The sequence below is a fragment of the Cherax quadricarinatus genome, chromosome 12, assembly GCF_038502225.1.
Source record: "Cherax quadricarinatus isolate ZL_2023a chromosome 12, ASM3850222v1, whole genome shotgun sequence".
Classification (NCBI taxonomy): domain Eukaryota; kingdom Metazoa; phylum Arthropoda; class Malacostraca; order Decapoda; family Parastacidae; genus Cherax; species Cherax quadricarinatus.
In genome coordinates this window covers 44,271,913-44,297,087 of record NC_091303.1, presented here as the reverse complement: position 1 = coordinate 44,297,087, position 25,175 = coordinate 44,271,913, and the positions used below count along the sequence as shown (strand labels likewise).

Sequence of the window (25,175 nt, the reverse complement as noted above, 5' to 3'; positions counted from 1 at the left end):
GTTTATGTGGTCAGTGTGCACGGTATAAAAAAAATCCTGCAGCACACAGTGCGTAATGAGAAAAAAAAACTTTGACCGTGTTTTTGGATTAAAACAGCGGCTTTGCACTATATTTTCGTATGGTATTTATTGTTGTATTCTAGTTTTCCTGGTCTCATTTTATAGAATGGAAGACATATTACAGAAACTGAGATGATTTTGACTGGTTTTGCAATGAAAAGTACCTTGAAATTGAGCTCAAAGTGGCAGAAATGTTTGATTTTTACCACAGTTTAAAAGTAAACAAATCATGCCAAGCATCCAATACACGTCAACTGGTGAATCTAATATTCTTTCACAAGTGTGCTGATATTATTTATACCATTTCTACACTAATGCAGTAGTCTGCATAACAGTAAATCTTCTATTTTTTATAAGAATAAAAATTCAAAGTGGAAAGCAAAAGAAATATGAGAGGGGCCTGGAGATGTGACTAACGAACAGAGAACTTGTTATTTTAGTGCCAGGAATATCTTTCCTGTTCATTCTGGACCCTATTCAGAAATTGGCATCTTTTGAAATTTGTGTGAAATTGGCAAAATTGCCAAATTCTGACCACTTGACTGGATAGTTGAAATCAGTAAATGGGTGGTTTCTTGTACTCATTCGAAAGAAAAAATGGAGTTCTAGCGAAATAGTTATGATTTTTGTTTACTAGTACACTGGAATAGGCCGAAAATAGGGTTCAAAGTGGGCAAAATCGCCAATGTGTAAACATTGCCGAGACCGCTAACTTCACAAGAGCATAATTCCCTAAGTTTTCCATCAACTTTCATACTTTTGGTGTCATTATGATCAGGAAAAGATTCTCTATCTTTTCATAAAAAAAATTTTTTTTTTTTTTAAATTTGGGGACCCTGAGAATAAGTCTCAGAGAGGGCCTGAGGACCCTGAAAGGGTTAAATGTCGACGAAGAAAGGTAAGCAGTAATTTCATGCACTGGCTAGGGAGGTATACCATCTCTTAGGAGTGAAGAAGAACAGGATGTGAGTGTGGGGGAGGTGCGTGAGGCATTACGTAGAATGAAAGTGGGTAAAGCAGCTGGAACTGACGGGATCATGACAGAAATGTTAAAAGCAGGGGGGATATAGTGTTGGAGTGGTTGGTATTTTTGTTTAATAAATGTATGATATGTTGTGTATCTTTATATGTATATGCTTCTAAACTGATGTATTCTGAGCACCTCTGCAAAAACAGTGATAATGTGTGAGTGTGGTGAAAGTGTTGAATGATGATGAAAGTATTTTCTTTTTGGGGATTTTCTTTCTTTTTTAGGGTCACCCTGCCTTGGTGGGAGACAGCCGACTTGTTGAAAAAAAAAAAAAAATGTATGAAAGAGGGGAAGGTACCTAGGGATTGGCAGAGAGCATGTATAGTCCTTTCATATAAAGGGAAGGGGGACAACAGAGATTGTAAAAATTATAGAGGAATAAGTTTACTGAGTATATCAGGAAAAGTGTATGGTAGGGTTATAATTGAAAGAATTAGAGGTAAGACAGAATGTAGGATTGTGGATGAGCAAGGAGGTTTCAGAGTGGGTAAGGGATGTGTAGATCAAGTGTTTACATTGAAGTATATATGTGAACAGTATTTAGATAAAGGTAGGGAAGTTTTTATTGAAGTTATAGATTTAGAAAAGGCATATGATAGAGTGGATAGGGGAGCAATGTGGTAGATGTTGCAAGTATATGGAATAGGTGATAAGTTACTAAATGCTGTAAAGAGTTTTTATGAAGATAGTGAGGCTCAGGTTAGGGTGTGTAGAAGAGAGGAAGACTACTTCCCAGTAAAAGTAGGTCTTAGACAGGGATGTGTAATGTCACCATGGTTGTTTAATATATTTATAGATGGGGTTGTAAAAGAAGTAAATGCTAGGGTGTTCGGGAGAGGGGTGGGATTAAATTATGGGGAATCAAATACAAAATGGGAATTGACACAGTTGCTTTTTGCTGATGATACTGTGCTCATGGAAGATTCTAAAGAAAAATTGCAAAGGTTAGTGGATGAGTTTGGGAGTGTGTGTAAAGGCAGAAAATTGAAAGTGAACATAGAAAAGAGTAAGGTGATGAGGGCATCAAATGATTTAGATAAGGAAAAATTGGATATCAAATTGGGGATGAGGAGTATGGAAGAAGTGAATGTTTTCACATACTTGGGAGTTGACGTGTCGGCGGATGGATTTATGAAGGATGAGGTTAATCACAGAATTGATGAGGGAAAAAAGGTGAGTGGTGTGTTGAGGTATATGTAGACAAAAAAAAATGTTATCTATGGAGGCAAAGAAGGCAATGTATGAAAGTATAGTAGTACCAACACTCTTATATGGGTGTGAAGCTTGGGTTGTGAATGCAGCAGCGAGGAGGCGGTTGGAGGCAGTGGAGATGTCCTGTCTAAGGGCAATGTGTGGTGTAAACATTATGCAGAAAATTCAGTGTGTGGAAATTAGGAGAAGGTGTGGAGTTAATAAAAGTATTAGTCACAGGGCTGAAGAGGGGTTGTTGAGGTGGTTTGGTCAGAGAGAATGGATCAAAGTAGAATGACATGGAGAGCATATAAACCTGAAGGGAAGGAAGGTGGGGTAGTGGTCGTCCTCGAAAAGGTTGGAAGGAACGGGTAAGGGAGGTTTTGTGGGCGAGGGGCTTGGACTTCCAGCAGGCATGCATGAGTGTGTTCGATAGAGTGAATGGAGATGAATGGTATTTGGGGCCTGACGATCTGTTGGAGCATGAGCAGGGTAATATTTAGTAAAGGGATTCAGGGAAACCAGTTATTTTTATACAGCCGGACTTGAGTCCTGGAAATGGGAAGTACAATGCCTGCACTCTAAAGGAGGTGTTCAGGATATTAGCGGTTTGGAGGGATATGTTGTGTATGTTTATACATATATGCTTCTAAGCTGTTGTGTTCTGAGCACCTCTGCAAAAACAGTGATTATATGTGAGTGAGGTGAAAGTGTTGAATGATGATGAAAATATTTTCTTTTTGGGGATTTTCTTTCTCTTTGGGTCACCCTGCCTCGGTGGGAGACGGCCGACTTGTTAAAAAAAAAAAATCATCATCATCCCTGATTTGGCTATCAGTTCTAGGAATTATTAAGATATTTAAGTGCCAATACAATTGCAAAGTCATGAAAAACACATCGGTGCAAAGAATGACAATTCTAAGACTGGCATGGGATGAAGTGCCTGGGTCATCAATAAATGTAAGCAGGGGTCAGTTATGCTTTGTGTGGTGAATAATTTCTGGAATTTTCCTCTGTAAGGAGTAAAGTCAAGGAAATTGTAACTTGGACAAAGACAGAGAGAAATGTGAGGGGTCTTGAAGATATGCATATATGTAGATGTAAATGAACTATGTATTACAAGAGGAAAACATAGGAATAAGTGCAGTATTCAATTCCCAGTTAAAAGAGGAACAGAGAACAGAGAATAAGGTAGAAGAAACTGGAGATGAAGTTAATCTTGCAACAGTTACACAAGCAATTCCATGTTATTGGTAATTATGAAAGGATTTTTTCACTGAAAACAATCCTGACACATCTAAGAGCATTGCTCTGAAGCAGATTCTGGAGCAGCTAATGATGCCTTATCACCGAGTCTATCAAGTATTGCTGGGTATAATAGACCAGACATGAATTACACAATAATTCAGAATAACTACTGACAACTCTGCATCCACATCAACACAAGAAACACAGTCGTCCAACTGAGCCCAGTAGATCAACATTATCTCTCCCCACACACACAAATGTCAACGAGCAATGTAAAAACAAAAGAATAGAGGAGCACTGCAGAAGGCCTACTGGCCTTTGCTAGGCAAATCCTCCTCAAGCTCAATTCTTCTAATTCACATAATTCTCTAATCTACTTTTAAAGCTACCCAAAGCGTTACCTTCAATGACTCTACTTGTCAGATCAACAACCAGGATGCAAGATAAAAACTGCAGCAATTTTTATCTAGTAAAATGTAAAAAAATAAGGTCAGGAAAAAATGAAAGTGTCTGGAACATATTTCTGTTTTTCCCACGTGATTTTCACTTAACATATGCAATTTATCACAAGACACTAACTTTCAGAACCGCGGCACATACTTTATGAGGGGGGTTTACTCAAAATCACATTAAATAGTTTACTAGCACTTATAAACACAGGTTTAGCCATCTCAAATGAAGGTGAGGGACACTACAAGTGAGAAGACAAAATATATATTTTCTTAACCCACAGGCTATCTCCCACTGGTGTAAAAAAAAAAAATAATCACCATCATTCATTCAATGGCCGTCTTGCCAGAAATGCGCAGAATCATAATTAAAACAACTTCCTGAACTGCTATTCTAAAATGCATGATTAAAATTTTGATGCTATGCTAGAGTGCATTACCCAGCATTTTGTAATGCATTTCAATGCACCTTGTAAAGGTAACATATTTTTACATACTTTTACGTAATTCTGCTTAGTTTTGCATCGCAGGACCATCTAGCCTATACCTGTGCCCTCTTTCTCTATGTACAGTTTCCAAGTTAATACGTATTTGAGTGATACTTAAAATAACTTCTACATCAAAATATAATTAAACAACAAACCTGTGAAGTAAGACACTGAGTCTTCTGGGCCAGTGCCTTAACAGTTTTGAGGTTCTTCTGGTGCCGAGGCCCATGTGAACGAGAACGAGATCGACTATGGCGGGTCTTCCGCAGACGACTGAAAAGCACAGTATAACATTTATATTAATAAGCCAGAGTCACTGAATTAAACAAGTGTCAATTTAATAACAGAACAGCTGCTAATACCAAAGTTAAGCTACTTTAACCTAGCACAGTGAGAAAATGTTGATAAATATTGTTTTAATAAGAATACTACCATAGTGCTAAAGTATATATGTCTGTAGCTTCTAAAATATGAGAGAGAGAGAGAGAGAGAGAATTTTAAATAGCTTAAACTAACAATTTTTCTGCAAATAATTATACAATTTCCAGGAAAATTATCTTTTAGACCTTATTAAACAAATATTTATAAACTCAAATGACAAACTTTTACACAAAGTTTATGAAGTAAAAAACAAATTGAACCCATTTAATATGTACACTGTGGTTATATATCTATCAGTTTTAAATGTTGGCAAGTTCAGACATGCTAGTGTGTTGCAACATTATATTGTACACTGCAGTGATAAGATAACCATGCAAAATGCAACATCATACATCAACAACTGGGTCATATTTACAGTAACTGGTCTTATATACAGGGTAAACTTGTCATAACATCTACTACACTTGCTAATAATTCTAAATTTCTTCTCAAAATTTTTGGCATTTATACTGAACATAAGAATGTGCCCTTTAAGCAAAATGTATGTAGCAGTAAATGAAGCAAAATTATAATAAAGACAAATAGTATACAAATTTGGCAATACATGTATGCACAGCAATATACTGAGGGATGGCTTGGTCTGACTCAGTGTAGCTACTTGTCCGTTCTTAAAGACAAATATAAGAACTGGAGAAATATCATAAATAAGGGAATAATCTTACATTTAACAAGCAAAAAAGAGATAAAACTGCATCAATGAACATTGTAACACTTGAGGAATTCATTAAGTTTCAAGCATTTACTTTGATATACAATACTTTACTACTATAATTGTGAAGTATACAGTGATTAAAACAATAGTGTATAATACACCTTAAAATAGGATGACATGCATCAATTTTAATACTGCACAGTGTTAGGTGAAGTGCTCTATGATAAGCAATCTCAACCTCATCTACCCAATTAGATCTTTCCTTTACATAAAAGCTAGAAAGCATATCACCTATTCACAAAGAATAAATTTTAATGTAAAAAGTGTTAACACTTAAATAATAAGATTGAAAAGTAACAAACTTACTTAAAGATTAATGAGTCAAAACAAGTTTATGTTGTGTGACACACTTGCAAGTTTGTTCGTTTCTTCACTTCCACAACAGTATCTACCTGTCTGTGGTTATTTGTTAGGATTTATTGTGTCCAACATCTGTAACCCTTTTTTGGGGATTGAAACTTATCTCCACTACTTCCTAATCTTACACTAGTCTTCCATTTATTCACTATATTCACAGTGAAGGGTTTCATTCATGTACTGTACCTATAAATTATTACTGACTCTTTGTCATCAGTGAAGACTCTTGAATCACATAATGACTCTAACATCATCATCACTGGAGAAGCCTGGTATAGATACTCAAAAATCCAGGAAAAAGGAATTAATGTACAATTGTTATGGATTCCATCACATCTTGGAGTACTCATTCAAGATAAGTTTGTCAAAAAAAAAAAAAGAAGTGCCATGAAGGAAAATGTACAATATAATTTTGATGTGTCTGTGTCAAGCATTAGGAGAGAAGTAAATAATGAAACTGAATGTTAAGAATGCAGTTAGTAGAATAAGTAGATCTATTACTATAATACATATGTAAGTACGTTTATGGAGCAACTTGCAATGTGAACAGACTGACTTATGTTGTAGAATCCAGGCTTAAGCTTGGTTACAAGTACTTTCAACAATTTGGCAGACATAGAGATGATGATCAAACTAAATGCAAAGTACACAGCACATGGTCACTATCTTGAACACTATGTGCTTAACTGTCCACTTATTGAGGAATACAGAGATAGACAATATAATAACTTATGTGATATACCAAGCTATCTTATTAATGAAAATAAGATACCAGACACATTAACCCTTTCAGGGTCGAGAGGCCCTCTCCTAAACTTGATCTCAGCGTCGAAAATTTTTTGAAAAAATAAAAATTATTTTTTTCTCAAGAAATGATAGAGAATCTTTTCCCGGTCATAATGGCACCAAAAGTATGAAATTTGATGGAAAACTTACGGAATTATGCTCTGGCAAAGTCAGCGGTCTCAACGATGTTTACGCATCAACGATTTCACCCACTTTGAACCCTATTTTCGGCCAATTCCAATGGACCAGTCGACAAAAATCATAACTATTTTGCTAGAACTCCATTTGTTCTGTCGAATGAGTACAAGAAACCACCCATTTACCGATTTCAACTTTCCAATAATGTGGTTAGAAATTGGCAATTTTGCCAATTTCACACAAATTTCAAAAGATGCCAATTTCCAAATAGGGTCCAGAATAAACAAGACAGACATTCCTGGCACTAAAATAACATTTTCTCTGTTCATCCCCAGGCCCCTCTTACATTTCTTTTGCTTTCCATTTTGAATTTTTATTCTCACAAAAAATAGAAGATTTACTGTTATGCAGACTACTGCATTATTGTAGAAATGGTATAAATAATATCAGTGCACTTGTGAAAGAATATCAGACTCACCAGTTGGTGTGTATTGGACGCGTGGCATGATTTGTTTACTTTTGAACATTGGCAAAAATCAAACATTTCTGCTACTTTGAGCTCAATTTCAAGGTACTTTTCTTTGTGAAACCTATCAAAATCATCTCAATTTCTGTAATATGTCTTCCATTCTATAAAATGAGACCAGGAAAACGAGAATACAACCATAAATATCATACGAAAATACACTGTAAAGTCGCAGTTTTAAACAAAAAACACATTAGAATTTTTTTTTTCATTATGCACTGTGTGCTGCAGGATTTTTTTATACTGTGCACACTGACCACATAGACCCATTCTTTCATATGCAGGCCTACCAACTTTCTCTAGCTAGATCTGAAGGCGCTAGAATTTACACGTACTAGTACGGCACCAACCCTGGCGTACAAGCCATACTAGTACGACACCGACCCTGAAAGGGTTAATTGTGAATTTGCTTGCAACAAATAGGTCAACTGTAGATATAAATCCAGATGTACTGTAAACCCTTCTGGGGCCTAGTTCCATATGCTCTTGTGCTACCATCCACAGGATGAATATGGGGTGTACAGTACACTAGCCATGTTGGTGGCAAAATCTAATCTAATCTTTAGCACCTTCTCGTGGTCAGTTCCTAGCTGTGAGTCCTCAGCATGGTTCCAATTTAATTAAAAAACCTGAAATTTTTCAGTTAGAAAAAAGAAAAAGGCTCATGCAATGAGTAATCTTCAATGTGATACAGTGAAAAGAATGAAAAATAGGTCATTACAGCTAAATAAAACAGTGTACTAAATGTGTGGTTTGAAAAACAAAGAAAGGTGTTCCATTTGATAGCCTTATTATCATATTATAAAACAGTATGAGAGGCAGAAGGACTGACCACAAAACAAGTGCACATTTAGTTCTGGGTGGTTTAACTGGTTTACAATGCACAGTGCTGTTTAAAGAACTGTAAGGTAAAGCAAACCAGCAACACATGACAAAATACCTGAGCATTCCACTGCACCAATCAAATGATGAAGCTGCATTAACATCACATCAATCCTAACCAGTGGCAGCTCATTGTGCCAGTAGTACCTATATAGTGGACCCTCAACCAATGGTGGCATCGACTAATGGTGCTCTTTCGCGTCAAAAAATTGGCTCTACCAATGGCGAAAAAATCGTTCAAAAGGCTTTCGTTCCGAATGTGTCCATGCAGCCAGAGCACGGCCTGAGCAGGCCCAGCCACTCCAAGACACCACGTACAGCCAGTGGGCGAGTGTTTACAAGCCATTTCGGTCGATCCCACGTGTACCTGTGATGTATTTTGTATTATTCCAGTGTTTTTAGTGCTTGTAACCGCTAAATAAGCCACCATGGGCTTCTAGTGCCAAGCCTGTGGTAAAAAGGGTGAGAATTACAATGGAAATGAAGAAAGAGATCATTGAAAAATATGAAAGTGGAGTGCGCATGTCTGGGTTGGAAAGGCTATATAACAAACCCCATTCAACCAGAAAGAAAGGCAATCAAGGAAGCTGTTGTTGTGAAAGGTGCAAATATGTTTTCAAAACGGAGATCGCAAATAACTGAAGAGGTGGAGAGACTGTTGTTGGTGTGGATAAATGAAAAACAATTATCAGGAGATAGTGTTTCTCAGTCAATAATATGTGAAAAGGCAAGGTAGTTGCATGATGATCTCGTTAAGAAAATGCCTCCAAATAGTGATGATATTGATGAATCTAAGGCCAACAAAGGCTGGTTTGAGAGATTTAAGAATTGTAGTGGAATACACAGTGTGATAAGGCATGGTGAGGCTGCCAGTTCAGACAAAAAAGTGGCTGAAAAATATGTGCAGGACTTTAAGGAGTACATAGAGACTGAAAACTTAAAACCCCAACAAGGGTTTAATTGTGACGAACCAGGCCTGTTTTGGAAGAAAATGCAAACAGGACGTACATTACACAGGAGGAAAAAGCACTGCCAGGACACAAGCCTACGAAAGACAGGCTAACTCTAATGATTTGTAGTAATGCTAGTGGGGATTGCAAAGTGAAACCTCTTCTCGTGTATCACTGAAAATCCCAGTGTGTTCAAGAAAAACAGTGTTGTCAAGGCTAATTTGTGTGTGATGTGGAGCGCAAACAGTAAGGCATGGGTCACTAGGGACATTTTCTCTGATTGGTTCTATCATGTGTTTGGCCCCACTGTGAAAAATTACCTCCTGGAAAATAAATTGTCACTTAAGTGCATTCTGGTAATAGACAATACTCATGCTCATCCTCACGACTAGCAAGAGCAAATTGCGGGGGAGTTTAGCTTCATAAAAGTGAAATTTTTGCCTCCTAATACAACTCCTCTCCTCCAGCCCATGGACCAGCAGGTCATTTCAAACTTCAAAAAACTCTACACAAAAACAGTGTTTCAAACGTGCTTTGAAGTGACCTCAGACATTCAATTGACCCTAAGAGAATTATGGAAAGATCACTTCAATATCCTCAGTTGCATAAACCTTAAAGGTAAGGCTTGAGAGGGAGTGACTTGCAGGAATTTGAACTCTGCTTGGGGGGATTTTGAAGGGTTTGGGGCTAACCCTCAGGAGCCTATGCCAGTTGTGGAACCAAGAGTGTCACTGGAGAAGTCCATGGGGTTGGAGGTTTGTGGCGAGGGTGTGGAAGAGTTGGTGCAGAACGACGATGAAGAACTAACTGCTGCAGAGCTGCAAGAGCTCGAGGTGCAACAGCAACAGATCATAGCTCAGGAATGTGCTTCAGAGCAGGAGGAACAGACATGGAGGAAGTTGCCTTCATCAAGGTTTAACCCTCTTAGGGTTTCCGACGTACAGTACTACGTAGTACGGTTTATGCACCAGGGTTATTGACGTACTAGTACAAGTAAATTCTAGCGCCTTCAAATCTAGCGAAGGTGGTAGGCCTACATATGAAAGAATGGGTCTATGTGGTCAGTGTGCACAATATAAAAAAATAATCCTGCAGCACACAGTGCATAATGAGAAAAAAAACTTTGACCGTGTTTTTGGTTTAAGACAGCGACTTTGCAGTGTATTTTCGTATGGTATTTATGGTTGTATTCTAGATTTCCTGGTCTCATTTTATAGAATGGAAGACATATTACAGAAATTGAGATGGTTTTGATTGGTTTCACATTGAAAAGTACCTTGAAATTGAGCTCAAAGTAGCAGAAATGTTCAAAAGTAAACAAATCATGCCACGCGTCCAATACATGTCAACTGGTGAGTCTAATACAGTGGACCCCCGGTATTCGATGGCATCAGTATTCGATAAATCCGGTATTCGATGCATTTTAACGCAAAAAAATTTCCTTGGTATTCGATTGAAAACCCGGTATTCGATATGATTCGTACGAGACGTGTCCACGTGTGGCCTGAACTGCCCCGTGTGTGCCAGTGTTTACAAGCCAGCCAGTGTGCGCGCATCTAAGGATACATTCAGTACATTCCATATTATCACTGTGTTTGGTGCTTGTTTCTGCAAAATAAGTCACCATGGGCCCCAAGAGAGCTTCTAGTGCCAACCCTTCGAGAAAAAAGTCGCTAATGACTTATGAAATGAAGAAAGAGATAATTGCAAAATACGAAAGTGGAGTGCGTGTGTCGGAGCTGGTTAGGTTGTATAATAAACCCCAATCAACCATCTCTACTATAGTGACCAGGAAAACGGCAATCAAGGAAGCTGTTCTTGCAAAAGGTGCAACTGTGATTACGAAACAGCGACAGCAAGTGTTAGAAAATGTTGAGAGATTGTGTAAAGAAACACGCACAGTGATTCTACCCTCGCCGGGAATCGAACCCGGACACTCGCCATGTGAAGCGAGAGTTTAAGCCACCAGGCCATGGTTCTGTATACTTAAATGCATTCTTTCTTCATATATCGTATGATAAAGCTTGAAGAATGAATATAGAGCGTAATACTACTGCATATAGACCCCTTAAGTAAGTTTATTCAGGTGTACACAAATACAATTACATAGATTATAATTATAAATAGCACCATGTGTAGAGAACCTAGGATAACCCAAAAAAGTCAGTGATTTGCTTGTATTTCTATTAGGGTCCTTTTAATACCTTATTGTTATACTATGAAGGAGATAATAACCTATTCTACAGTAAAGGAGATATACTAGGAATAAGGTAAAAAGAGTTATTTACAATTACATGTGTGTTACCTAAAAAAATAATCATTCTCCTCCCTTTCTGTCGCTACATTCATTAGGTACCTTTTGGTTCTCTTTTTGAACTGGTTCATGCTATGACTGGCTTTGACATGTGCAGGCAGTCTGTTCCATTCCTTTATTGCTGTACAATAAAATGTGTTTGAAGCCTGGCCACTGACAGTGGGTACTACAAAATTGTGCTCTCTCCCCCTAATAGGTTTAGAGCTCCCCCATGATTATAATAATAATAATTATCTCCCCCTAGTACTATGATTGCTTTGACATAATTGGCAGCAAGATATTCTGGACACTGTTCATGAGCAATTTTATAAACTTGATTTAACTTCAAATTGTTTTACTCTGTCTTCAACATTCAGCATATCCAGGTGTTGTAATTCATCCTGGCCTTATCTGACATTTTTTTTGTAGGGTTATCCTAGGTAATTTACACTATATAAGATAGTTGTACTTGTGTGTACCCGTGACTTAATAAACTTAATTGAACTGTATATATCATTGCTTAGTTAATCTTAAGTTAATTTTAAGCTTGCCCATAATGCTCTGCATACAAGGGGCTTTTGGCATGTGCACCCAGTCACTATATTTCTTTGTACAACTATGTATCATGTCCAAATAAAAAATAAATAAATAAATAAATAAATTGTTATTGGTGTGGATAAATGAAAAACAGATAGCAGGAGATAGCATCTCTCAAGCGATCATTTGTGAAAAGGCTAGGCAGTTGCATGACGATTTGGTAAAGAAATTGCCTGCAACTAGTGGTGATGCGAGTGAATTTAAGGCCAGCAAAGGTTGGTTTGAAAGATTTAAGAATCGTAGTGGCATACATAGTGTGATTAGGCATGGTGAGGCTGCCAGTTCGGACCACAAAGCAGCTGAAAAATATGTGAAGGAATTCAAGGAGTACACAGACAGTGAAGACTTGAAACCTGAACAAGTGTTTAATTGCGACAAAACAGGCCTGTTTTGGAAGAAAATGCCAAGCAGGACCTACATTACTCAGGAGGAAAAAGCACTCCCAGGACATAAGCCTATGAAAGACAGGCTTACTCTTCTGATGTGTGCCAATGCTAGTGGTGATTGCAAAGTGAAGCCTTTATTAGTGTATCACTCAGAAACTCCCAGAGTGTTCAGGAAAAACAATGTCCTCAAGGCTAATTTGTGTGTGCTGTGGAGGGCAAACAGTAAGGCATGGGTCACTAGGGACTTTTTCTATGACTGGTTACACTAAGCATTTGCCCCCACTGTGAAAAATTACCTAACTGAAAAGAAATTAGACCTTAAGTGCCTCCTGGTATTAGACAATGCCCCTGGTCATCCTACAGACTTGGCAGAGTGACTTTCTGGGGGCATGAGCTTCATTAAGGTCAAGTTTTTGCCTCCTAATACCACTACTCTCCTGCAGCCCATGGACCAGCAGGTCATTGCAAACTTCAAAAAACTGTACACAAAAGCTGTTTCAAAAGTGCTTTATAGTGACCACAGAAACTCAACTGACTCTAAAAGAGTTTTGGAAGGATCACTTTAATATCCTCAATTGTATAAACCTTACAGGTAAGGCTTGGGAGGGAGTGACGAAGAGGACCTTGAACTCTGCTTGGAAAAATCTGTGGCCAGAATGTGTAGACAAAAGGGATTTTGAAGGGTTTGAGGCTAACCCTGGGAATCCTATGCCAGTTGAGGAATCCATTGTGGCATTGGGGAAGTCCTTGGGGTTGGAGGTTAGTGGGGAGGATGTGGAAGAGTTGGTGGAGGAGGACAGTGAAGAACTAACCACTGATGAGCTGATAGATCATCTTCAACAGCAAGAGGCCACACATGAGGAAACTGCTTCGGAGGAGGGGATAGAGAAATTGAAGAAGTTGCCTACTTCAATGATTAAGGAAATGTGTGCAATGTGGCTTAAAGTGCAAACCTTTTTTGATGACAATCACCCTAACACAGCTACTGCAAGCCATGCTGGTGACTATTACACTGACAATGTTGTGAAACACTTTAGGAATGTCATAAAGGAACGGGAGGTACAGGCCACTATGGACAGATATGTTGTGCGACAGAAATCCAGTGACTCTCAAGCTGGTCCTAGTGGCATTAAAAGAAGAAGGGAAGTAACCCCGGAAAAGGACTTGCTACCTCAAGTCATAATGGAAGGGGATTCCCCTTCTAAACACTAACACCTCTCCCCTCCTCCCATCCCATCAATCATCACCAGATCTTCATTAAAGATAAATGTCAATTATTTTATTGTTATTGTAATTATTCTATTGCATTAAACTTAATATTTCATGCAGTAAAAAAAATTTTTTTTCATACTTTTGGGTGTCTTGCACGGATTAATTTGATTTCCATTATTTCTTATGAGGAAAATTGATTCGGTTTTCGATGAGCTCTCAGGAACAAATTAATATCGAATACCAGGGGTCCACTGCATTCTTTCACAAGTGCACTGATATTATTTATACCATTTCTACACTAATGCAGTAGTCTGCATAACAGCAAATCTTATATTTTTTGTGAGAATAAAAATTCAAAATGGAAAGCAAAAGAAATGTAAGAGGGGCCTGGGGACGTGACTAATGAACAGAGGAAATGTTATTTTAGTGCCAGAAATGTCTGTCTTGTTTATTCTGGACCCTATTTGGAAATTGGCATCTTTTGAAATTTGTGTGAAATTGGCAAAATTGCCAATTTCTAACCACTTTATTGAATAGTTGAAATCGATAAATGGGTGGTTTCTTGTACTCATTCGATAGAAAAAAATGAAGTTCTAGCAAAATAGTTATGATTTTTGTCGACTAGTACACTGGAATTGGCTGAAAATAGTGCTTAAAGTGGACGAAATCGCCGATGTGTAAACATCGTTGAGACTGCTAACTTCGCGAGAGCATAATTCCGTACGTTTTCCATCAAATTTCACACTTCTTGTGTCATTATGATCGGGAAAAGATTCTCTATCATTTCATGAGAAATTTTTTTTCCGAAAAATTTTCGACCCCGAGAACAAGTACAGGAGAGGGCCTCTCGACTCCGAAAGGGTTAAGGAAATGTGTACAATGTTTACAAAGGTGCAAGTATTTATGGATAAATTTTATCCTGTCATAGCTGTTGCAAGCTGTATTGGCACCATGTACAATGACACTCGAGTGTGATTCTTCGCCTTCATCTGTACAGGGAGCATCTCTTTCTTTCTAGTTTACATCTTCTCTTTCTTTTTCTTAATGGAACGTGTCTTGAGCAGGCCTCAAGTGCCACTGTTAATTTTTTCTAGGCAAAGGTTTGGATCCGTGTTGTTTAGGATATCTTCCCAGCTTGTTTCATTAAAGACATGGGTGACTTGTTCCCATTGTATGTTTTTGTTACTGAAGTTGAATTTTGAGAAGACACCCTCATGACTGATCACATTTTGCTGATCAGAAGCCCTGTGCATACATGTCTGTACCTCTAATAAGTTGTGATCTGAGTGTATTGTCTTTGATACATTATATTACGTATCAGATCGTCGTTGTTAGTGAAGATGAGGTCCAGCGTATTTTCTGTCTTGTACGCTCTAATATTTGCTGGTTTAAAGTGAATTTGGTGCAGAGATTTAATAGCTCATGTCTGTATTTTCATCTGAGCTGCCTCCAGGGGTGATCTCTGCTAAAATACAATTTCCTACACTCCTCCATTTTAGGTGCCCTCATGGGGAAGGGGGTGGGAGATTTTCCAGACAGTGGCCAGTTTTGAAAAGCTGTTCCTGGAACTGCTGGGAAGTTGCATCCAGAGGCTTGTGTACAGCCACAATGACAAGGTTTTGGTTTTCAATCCTAACCGCCAAAACTTCAACTACTTCATTTGAAGTGTTTAGTAGTTCTGAGCAAATGAGCGACTCTGTGACGTACAAGCCAACCTCCCTCCCCCTTGTTGCGCCTGTTTAATCTGTCGCATCTGAACAGGTTATAATCTGGAATCTATATTTTGTTGTCAAAATGATCCTTTATGTAGGTCTCTGAAAGCTGCAAGCATTGCATTTGACTCTGTGAGCAGTCCCTTGATGTAAAGAATTTTGTTGTTTGTTGATGGCTTTTGACCCTGTATGTTTGCAAAGATAAATGTTATATTGATGGAATTTAGGGGGGGTTCATTTGCTGGCTTTAATATCTGTTGTTCTGGAGTAGGGGCCAATGACTGTGCCTCTGCTCAAGAAGTGTTTTAAGTTGGTGTAAGATTTCTGCTATTTCTTGCCAGACTTTTTCCCTTTCTGGCATTTAAAAAACCTTCTTCTCTGGAAAGGTTTTGGCTCCCTTCTTTTGTTTCCCATAGTCCAGCTGGTTTGTGTCTTCTTGTCCCCTTTAGATGATGTGCCTTGCATGATACGTTGCAGCATTTTCTTTCATGGACTGACAAGTGACACATTTCAGGGTGAAATAAGTTACAGGAAGGGGAGTAGCACCCTCCTGTTGTCATGTGGTTGCAGCATTTTTTGGGATGGTCGAAGGTGCATGTGGTGCTACTTGCTGCATAAGTCATTCCAAATTCTTTTCCTCCATTTATTATAACCTGCTCACATTTAGCCCAAGCCATGGTTCCAACGAATAAAAGAAATGCTTCTTGTTGTGTAAAGCACATACACCATACATTGTCCATGAAAGATAAGGTGGCTTCAAAGCCATCGGTAAACGAGTACGTTGCTAAGTGAGGAGAGGCTGTACGACACTGCTAATCATTGGAGTAGCATACGGCACTGCCATATACTACTCCAATATTAAGTACAGTGGTCCCTCAATTATCGTCCATAATCCGTTCCTGGAAGTGGGACTATTATCGAAATAGACGATTTTCGAATCAATTTTCCCCACAAGATTTAGTAAATACAATTAATCTGCTCCTGACACCCAGAAGTATTAAAACAAAAAAAATTTTTTACATGAAATATAGATGTAGTACATAAACAATACAATGGGACATGATGAATGAAACATTAACAGCATAACACTTACCTTTATTGGTGATTCTTCTTAGTGTATGGAAGACTGGAGGAGGAGAGAGATTGAATTACTGTTTGGAAGGGGAATCCCCTTCCATCAACACCTCAGGTACCAAGTGCTTTTCTGGGGTTACTTCTCTTCTCTGTTTCTTAATGCCACCAGGACCAGCTTGAGAGTCACTGGAGTCTTGCAAAAAAACTGTCCAGAGAGCTCTGTTTCTGGTGTCTCTTTAAAACTTCCCTAAAATGGGCCAAGACTTTGTCACTGTACATGTTGCCAACATGGTTTGCAACAGCCTTCTCAGGGTGATGTTTCTCCATAAATCTTTCCATCCTACCCCACATTTCAAAAATCTCCTCCTCTGCAGCAAGATTCTGAGCTGCACTCTGTTGCTCTTCCTGCTGAAGCTCTTGCAGCTCCTCAGTGGTGAGCTCTTCATTGTGGTCCTCCACCAGCTCTTCCATATCCTCCAAACTCACATTCAACCCCATGGAACTCCCCAGTGCCACAATAGAGTTCACAACTGACATAGGCTCATCAGGGGCCGCCTCAAACTCTTCAAAATCCCTCTTGTGGACACAATCTGGCCACAAGTTTCTCCAAGCATAGTTCAAAGTCCTGGTTGTCACTCCCTCCCAAGCCTTACCTATAAGGCTTATGCAATGGAGAATACTGAAGTGTTCTTTCCAAAAATCTCTTAGGGTCAAGTGAGTGTCTTAGGACACATTAAAGCACCTTTCAAACATTGCTTTGGTGTAGAGTATTTTAAAGTTTGAAATGACCTGCTGGTCCATGGGCTGGAGGAGAGGAATGGTATTAGGGGGCAAGAACTTTACTGTGGTGAACCCAAACTCCTTCAGAATTAGGTCATCCAAGCTTGGAGGATGAGCAGGTACATTGTCCATTACTAGGAGGCACTTGAGATCCAATTTCTTTTCCAGGAGGTAATTCTTCACACTAAAGCCAAACACTTCATTGAACCACTCGACAAAAATTTCCCTCGTGACCCATGCCTTATTATTAGATCTCCAAAACACACACAATTTACTCTTCATAACATTTTCTTGAACACTCTGGGATTTTCAGAATGGTACACTAGTAACGGCTTCACTTAGAAATACCCACTAGCATTAGCACAGAACATGAGCGTCAGCCTGTCTTTCATAGGCTTGTGTCCTGGCAGCTCCTTTTCTTCCTGAGTAATGTAGGTTTTCTTTGGCATTTTCTTCCAAAAGAGGCCTGTTTCGTCACAATTGAACACTTGTTCAGGTTTCAGTCCTTCAGCCTCTATGTACTCCTTGAATTCCTGCACATATTTTTCAGCCACTTTTTGGTCCGAATTGGCAGCCTCACCATGCCTTATCATACTGTGTATGCCAGTACGCTTCTTAAATGTCTCAAACCAGCCTTTGCTGGCCTTAAATTCACTCACATCACCACTAGTTGCAGGCAATTTCTTTACCAAATCGTCATGCAATTGCCTAGCCTTTTCACAAATAAGCGACGTCATAAGACCATCACCTGCTAATTGTTTCTCGTTTATCCACACCAATAATAACTTCTCAACATCTTCGAGTGCTGGTGATCTCATTTTTGTCAGCATATTTACCCCATCTGCAACAACAGCTTCCTTGATTTCCTTTTTCTTGGCTATGATGAAAGATATGGTTGTATGGGATTTGTTATACATCCTGGCCACTTCGCCCACACGTATGCCACTTTCATATTGTTCAATGATGTTTTTCTTAAATTCAATCATATTTCTCATCTTCTTTACCAAAGGCTTGGCACTATGAGCTTTTTTGGAGCCATGGTAGCTTATTTAGCACTTGCAAGCACTAAAATGAATGGAATATTATGAAAGATTTCATATGAACACGTGAGGGGACCGTTGCTCACTGGTAAACAATGGCACACTGGCTGGGAAGGGAGACCGAGGCAGCTCAGAGCCGTGAGTACGCGTCCAGGACGAAAGACGATTAGCGAGTTAACGGACCATTTGCGAGTCAATGTTTAGATGAAATAACGGGACTATTTCTGAAACGGACGACTTTCAGGCAGGACGATTATTGAGGGACCACTGTATATGGCACTGCCATATACTATTACAATGAACTGGAATGTCTGAAATTTACTTGCACAAGGGACAACAATGGTGAATACATAACAGCTAAATTCACGTCAAAAAATCTAAGAAAACCTATAACCATTGGAGCAGTCTACAGATTACCACATACAAACCAGACTGTCGCATTAGCCAGACCGTGGCTAACGTGACGGTCTGGAGTTTAGAGACACTCTGATCGAGGGTTCTATCCCTGCCCGTGGAATGATTTGTTTGCAATCGTGTCATTATTATTTCATGAGTCATACCACACACAAATACAGTAGACCATCATTTAGCATGTTTATTTGGCACGATTCGGGTATAGAACGATTGAAGAACTGCATCACAATTTTATGTAACACATTGTAAAATCAATTTAACATGATTCACGGGGGGGGTTGAGCGCGCAGTCTCCTGATCGCCCACGGTGGGTTACACCATTGAGTCAATGAGGGAGGCCTACCACCATTTCCCCACCACTCACACCACGCTCCCAGCCTCCAGTTCGGTTCATACGTGTGTAGGATGACAATACTCGGGAACCTCACTGTGTTTATTTACATTCATTGTACATATTTTCATTGCCATTTGTTAAATCTGCCAAACAATCATGGCACCCAGTAAGCATACAAGTGTTGCTGAAAGTGACAAGAAAAGGTTTAAGTGCTCAAGTCTAGGAATTGCGGAGAAAACTGAGATGTTAGATAAGCTTAAGAGTGGCTCACGTGTGGTGGATATAGTGAGGGCCTATGGCCTTAATGAAGCATCAGTCCATACAATTAAAAAGAACGAGGTGAATATACGAGCTCTTGTAATGAATAACTCAAGATGTCATCTCATGAAAAGAATGACACGAAGGTCCCAGCAAGAAAATAAAACAGAAAACTTGTTGCCTGAGTGGATCGAACAAATGACAAAGAAAGATGCACCACTTAATGTCCTCATAATTAGGTAAAAGGCCTACAGTTGTTTAAAGCAGTGAGTGATAAGGAAGGAAGGCCTGAAAAAGTGTGTGTTTAGCAAAGGCTGGTTCCACAACTTTAAGTTGCATAATAAGTTACATAATATTAAGTTTTCTGGTGAAAGTGCTTCAGCTGATCATACAGCAGCAAGTAATTTCTTTGCTGAATTGTAGGAAATTATTTCTGAGGGTGGGTATGAGCCACATCAAGTGTTTAATGCTGATGAGACAAGTGTTTTTTTGGAAAAAATGCCAATACGAACTTATATCAGTCAGAAAGAGAAGAGTGCACCGGGCTTCAAGACAGCAAAGGATCACTTCACCTTGCTCCTTTGCGGTAATGAGCCAGGTGATTTCAAGTGTATGCCCACGGTTATTTACCGCTCTAAGAATCCTCGTGCTTTGAAAGGTGTAGATAAAAACACCTTACCAGTAATTTAGAGGTCAAACCAGTCAGCATGGATGACAGAGGAAATATTTATTGACTGGTTTAAGCATCACTTTATTCCTGAAGTCAAGTTTTACCTACACAGCAAGAACATTGCATTCAAGGCTCTATCCATTCTTGATAATTCCCGTACTCATCCACAAGCTTTGCTGGATGTGACCCCCACATGTAAAAGTTGTATTTTTACCTCCAAATACAACATCTCTAATTCAACCACTGGATTGGGGAGTTATTAAGTCATTCAAGTGTAACTACACAAAAAAAGTTATGAAAAAGATAATTGCATTAATGGACCAAGCTTTTGAAATAAATTTAACATTGCAGATGTTATCAGCTATGCTAGAAGTGCATGGAATAAAGTGCCCCAATCAACACTAAATGCAGGCTGGGGAAAGTTATGGCCTCCTGTGGTTAATTCTTTCACTGGTTTCCCCTTGCTTGAGTCAGGTTCAGGAAATTGTTCAGCTGGCAAGGAGATAACCAGGTGATGGCTTTGAAGATATGAATGAAGATGATATGAATGAGCTCTTAGATGATGATGATGAAGACAGGAGTCCAGAGGAAATGTTGGCAGAGCTCGATACACAGATACAAAGGAGAGAGATAAAAGAAGAACATGAAGAAAAACAGTTAACATTGCAGCAGTTATGTGAGCATTTCTATGCTGCTGCTAAACTAGCAGACTTTTTCACTGAAGAGGACCCTGACAAATCTAGAAGCAGAGGCACCGCTAGAGTTGGTGTCACCCAGGGCGGAATCTCTGGTGTCACCCGGGGCAGCATCTTTGGTGTCACCCCCATGAAATTCAAGGGCGGGAGGATGGGGGGGTAAACTCCAGTTATGTCACTACTGCGTGACCAGTGACAAATGTTCAGCAATGAGAACTTTTAAGGGCCATAAACTGAACAGGAGAATACTTCTCAACTTTATTAATGATAAAATAAATAAGCATAGTAATATTGAGGAAACAAACTCAAATACCACTTTGAGTACAGGCAACAGATCGTACATTTATTCATCTTCAACAATGCCAAAAAAAAAAAAAATAAATAAACAAAAACTTTGCAATATCAGAGAAACACAAGGTCAGATTTGATCTTAAGTACAGGTAACATCTCAGTGAATCTTATTTTACATTTCCTTGCCTTCAATTATGCAAAATCATCTATCACATCATCAAAATCAATTATTTTCCCTATACTGTATAGGCTTATTTGTACTGTGTCAATATATAACAGGCTATATAGAAACGAAGGATTCTTCTCTTATGTTGGTGCAGCACTGTTTTCGGCATTAGTGTCACCTTCTTTAGAGGCTCTATGGTGTCACCTGGGGCAGCCCCCCCCCTTACGACGCCCCTGTCTAGAAGCAGTGCTTTGAAACGGGGGCTAGACCAGCTGATGATGCCTTACCATCAGCTGTATAATGTACTGCAGGGTAAAAGAGCCCAGAGATCCATTACAGAATTTATGCACACTCCAATACAACCATCGACTTCAGTACCAGGATCTCTACCATCCACTTGTCGACAACCAACAACCATCCACCTCAGCCTAGTAGGGCCACACCATCCATATCCACTCTCTCCACAATCATCCACATGCACCATTACCCACAATTTCAGGTAAGAAATACTATTATTTCTATTGCATTTGTAGTCTTAAGCAGTAATATATCACGACAATGAACTACAATTACACATTCACTTTTATTTTTGTAAGATCTGTTTAGTCTAAAAAAAAGCTGTTTGGATTTTTGGAGGCTCCCAGGAACGTAACCCTATTTTTCCCATAAGTTCTTCAGTCATCTAACACGATTTTACTGAACACGGCATTTTCAGGAATGTAACTACGTACCATGTTAAACAATGGTCTACTGTACTTACACTTTTAATGGTAACCTCAGAAACATGATAACTGACTCAGAGTTGAATAAACACCACCTGATACAGGAGACTTCAACATAAACCTCATCCAAGCAACTGACCCTCCAGTAGCTGATTTCACAAACACTATGAACAACTGCTTGCTACTGCCTTCTATAACTAAGTCAACAAGAATTTCTGAGAGAAGTGCCTCATTACTTGACCATATCTGGACTAATACGATATCTCCACTACAAGCAGGTATTATCACAGACAAGACTACAGACCACTACCCCATCTTTCTCATAACCAACTTATATGTAAATTGCCTCAAGACTCAAGAAAGATCTCATTTCGCCTGCATGACAAGTCATTAGTAAATAATTTAATACATGTATTAGTACTAGGTGACATTGACTGGCAGAGAGAGCTAGCTGACAGCAATAATATTGAAAAAGATGTCAAAACTTTTTTACAGAAAACCCAAAACCTCTATAACATGCACTCTCCGATCAAAACGAAGCAGATCACAGCAAAGAGACTAAACAGCTCATGGCTAACAAATATCTTCAAATCCATTGATAAAAAGCACCAACATGAAAAACTGTTCAGATAAGGCCTGATTACTAAAGAAATGACTAAACGATACACATCAATACTCAGAAACCTAATACAAAAATCAAAGCAAATGCATTACGAAAATAGATTTACTGAAATACGTACAAGGGAATATCTATTTCCTTTTAGTAGGCTATACAGGAAAAGGGGTTACTATCCCATTGTTCCTAGCATTTTAGTTAGCATTTTGAGTTAGTAGATGGGGAGATGGAGGTTTTGGGTAGATGGCGGGAATATTTTGAGGAACTTTTAAATGTCGACAAAGAAAGAAAGGCTGTAATTTCATGCACTGCCCAGGAAGGTATACCATCTTTTAGGAGTGAAGAAGAGCAGAATGCGAGTGTGGGGAAGGTGCGTGAGGCATTACATAGAATGAAAGGGGGTAAAGCAGCTGGAATTGATGGGATTATGACAGAAATGTTACAAGCAGGTGGGGGATATAGTGTAAGAGTGGATGGTATTTTTGTTTATTAAATGTATGAAAGAGGGGAAGGTGCCTAGGGATTAGAAGAGGGGATGTATAGTTCCTTCATATAAAGGGAAGGGGGCCAAAAGAGATTGTAAGAATTATAAAGGAATTAGTTTACCGAGTATACCGGGAAAAATGTACGGTAGGGTTATTATTGAAAGAATTAGAGGCAAGACAGAATGTAGGATTGCAGATGAGCAAGAGTAGGGGATGTGTAGATCAAGTGTTTAATTGAAGCATATATGTGAACAGTATTTAGATTAAGGTAAAGAAGTTTTCATTGCATTTATGGATTTAGAAAAGGCACATGATAGAGTGGATAGGGGAGCAATGTGGCAGATGTTGCAAGTACAGTGAACCCCCGCATACCGTTGGCATCACATAACGTTAAATCCGCACACCGATACATTTTATCGCTAAGATTTTGCCTCGCATACCGCTAAAAAACCCGCTCAACGCTATTCGTCCGAGACGTGTCTAATGTGCGGCCTGAGCCAGCCTCACATGTTCCGCCGGTGGCATTGTTTACCAGCCAGCCTCCGCGGTAACATCCAAGCATACAATTGAAACATTTCGTATTATTACAGTGTTTTTGGTGATTTTATCTGCAAAATAAGTGACCATGGGCCCCAAGAAAGCTTCTAGTGCCAACCCTACAGGAATAAGGGTGAGAATTACTATAGAGATGAAGAAAGAGATCATTGCTAAGTATGAAAGTGGAGTGCGTGTCTCCGAGCTGGCCAGGTTGTATAGTAAACCCCAATCAACCATCACTACTATTGTGTCCAAGAAAACGGCAATTAAGGAAGCTGTTCTTGCCAAAGGTTCAACTGTGTTTTCGAAACAGAGATCGCAAGTGATGGAAGATGTTGAGAGACTCTTATTGGTGTGGATAAATGAAAAACAGATAGCAGGAGATAGCATCTCTCAAGCGATCATAAGTGAAAAGCCTAGGATGTTGCATGAGGATTTAATTAAAAAAATGCCTGCAACTAGTGATGATGTGAGTGAATTTAAGGCCAGCAAAGGTTGGTTTGAGAGATTGAAGAAGCGTAGTGGCATACATAGTGTGATAAGGCATGGTGAGGCTGCCAGTTCAGACCACAAAGCAGCTGAAAAATATGTGCAGGAATTCAAGGAGTACATAGACAGTGAAGGACTGAAACCTGAACAAGTGTTTAATTGTGATGAAACAGGCTTGTTTTGGAAGAAAATGCCAAGCAGGACCTACATTACTCAGGAGGAAAAGGCACTCCCAGGACATAAGCCTATGAAAGACAGGCTTACTCTGTTGATGTGTTCCAATGCCAGTGGTGATTGCAAAGTGAAGCCTTTATTAGTGTATCACTCAGAAACTCCCAGAGCGTTCAGGCAAAAGAATATCCTCAAGGCTAATTTGTGTGTGCTGTCCAGGGCAAACAGTAAGGCATGGGTCACTAGGGACTTTTTCTATGACTGGTTACACCAAGCATTTGCCGCCAATGTGAAAAATTACCTAACCGAAAAGAAATTAGACCTTAAGTGTCTCCTGGTGTTAGACAATGCCCCTGGTCATCCTACAGACGTGGCAGAGCGACTTTATGGGGACATGAGCTTCATTAAGGTGAAGTTTTTGCCTCCTAATACCACTCCTCTCCTGCAGCCCATGGACCAGCAGGTTATTGCAAACTTCAAAAAACTGTACACAAAAGCTCAGTTTGAAAGGTGCTTTGTAGTGACCTCATTAACTCAATTGACTCTAAGAGAGTTTTGGAGAGAGCACTTTAATATCCTCAATTGTGTAAACCTTATAGGTAAGGCTTGGGAGGGAGTGACTAAGAGGACCTTGAACTCTGCTTGGAAGAAACTGTGGCCAGAATGTGTAGACCAAAGGTATTTTGAAGGGCTTGAGGCTAACCCTGGGAATCCAGTTGAGGAATCCATTGTGGCATTGGGGAAGTCCTTTGGGTTGGAGGTTAGTGGGGATGATGTGGAAGAGTTGGTGGAGGAGGACAATGAAGAACTAACCACTGATGAGCTGCTAGATCATCTTCATCAGCATGAGGCCAGACCTGAGGAAACTGCTTCGGAGGAGGGGAGAGAGAAATTGAAGAAGTTGCCTACTTCAAAGATTAAGGAAATGTGTGGAATGTGGCTTAAAGTGCAAACCTTTTTTGATGATAATCACCC

At 39.3% G+C, this 25,175-nt stretch overlaps 1 protein-coding gene across 4 annotated transcripts in view; it reads right to left on the bottom strand.

The window, feature by feature from the left end:
* LOC128686671 (unconventional myosin-IXb) overlaps positions 1–25,175 on the bottom strand; it is an 857,686-nt gene that overhangs the window by 502,450 nt on the left and 330,061 nt on the right. For all 4 annotated transcript variants that reach the window (XR_011391908.1, XM_070084324.1, XM_070084325.1 and 1 more), the window contains exon 13: positions 4,622–4,739. Coding sequence is in view for 3 of the 4 variants with exons in the window: in XM_070084324.1 (XP_069940425.1) it covers positions 4,622–4,739 (118 nt within the window). In the remaining variant the exon portion in view is untranslated. The remainder of the gene's footprint in view (positions 1–4,621; positions 4,740–25,175) is intronic.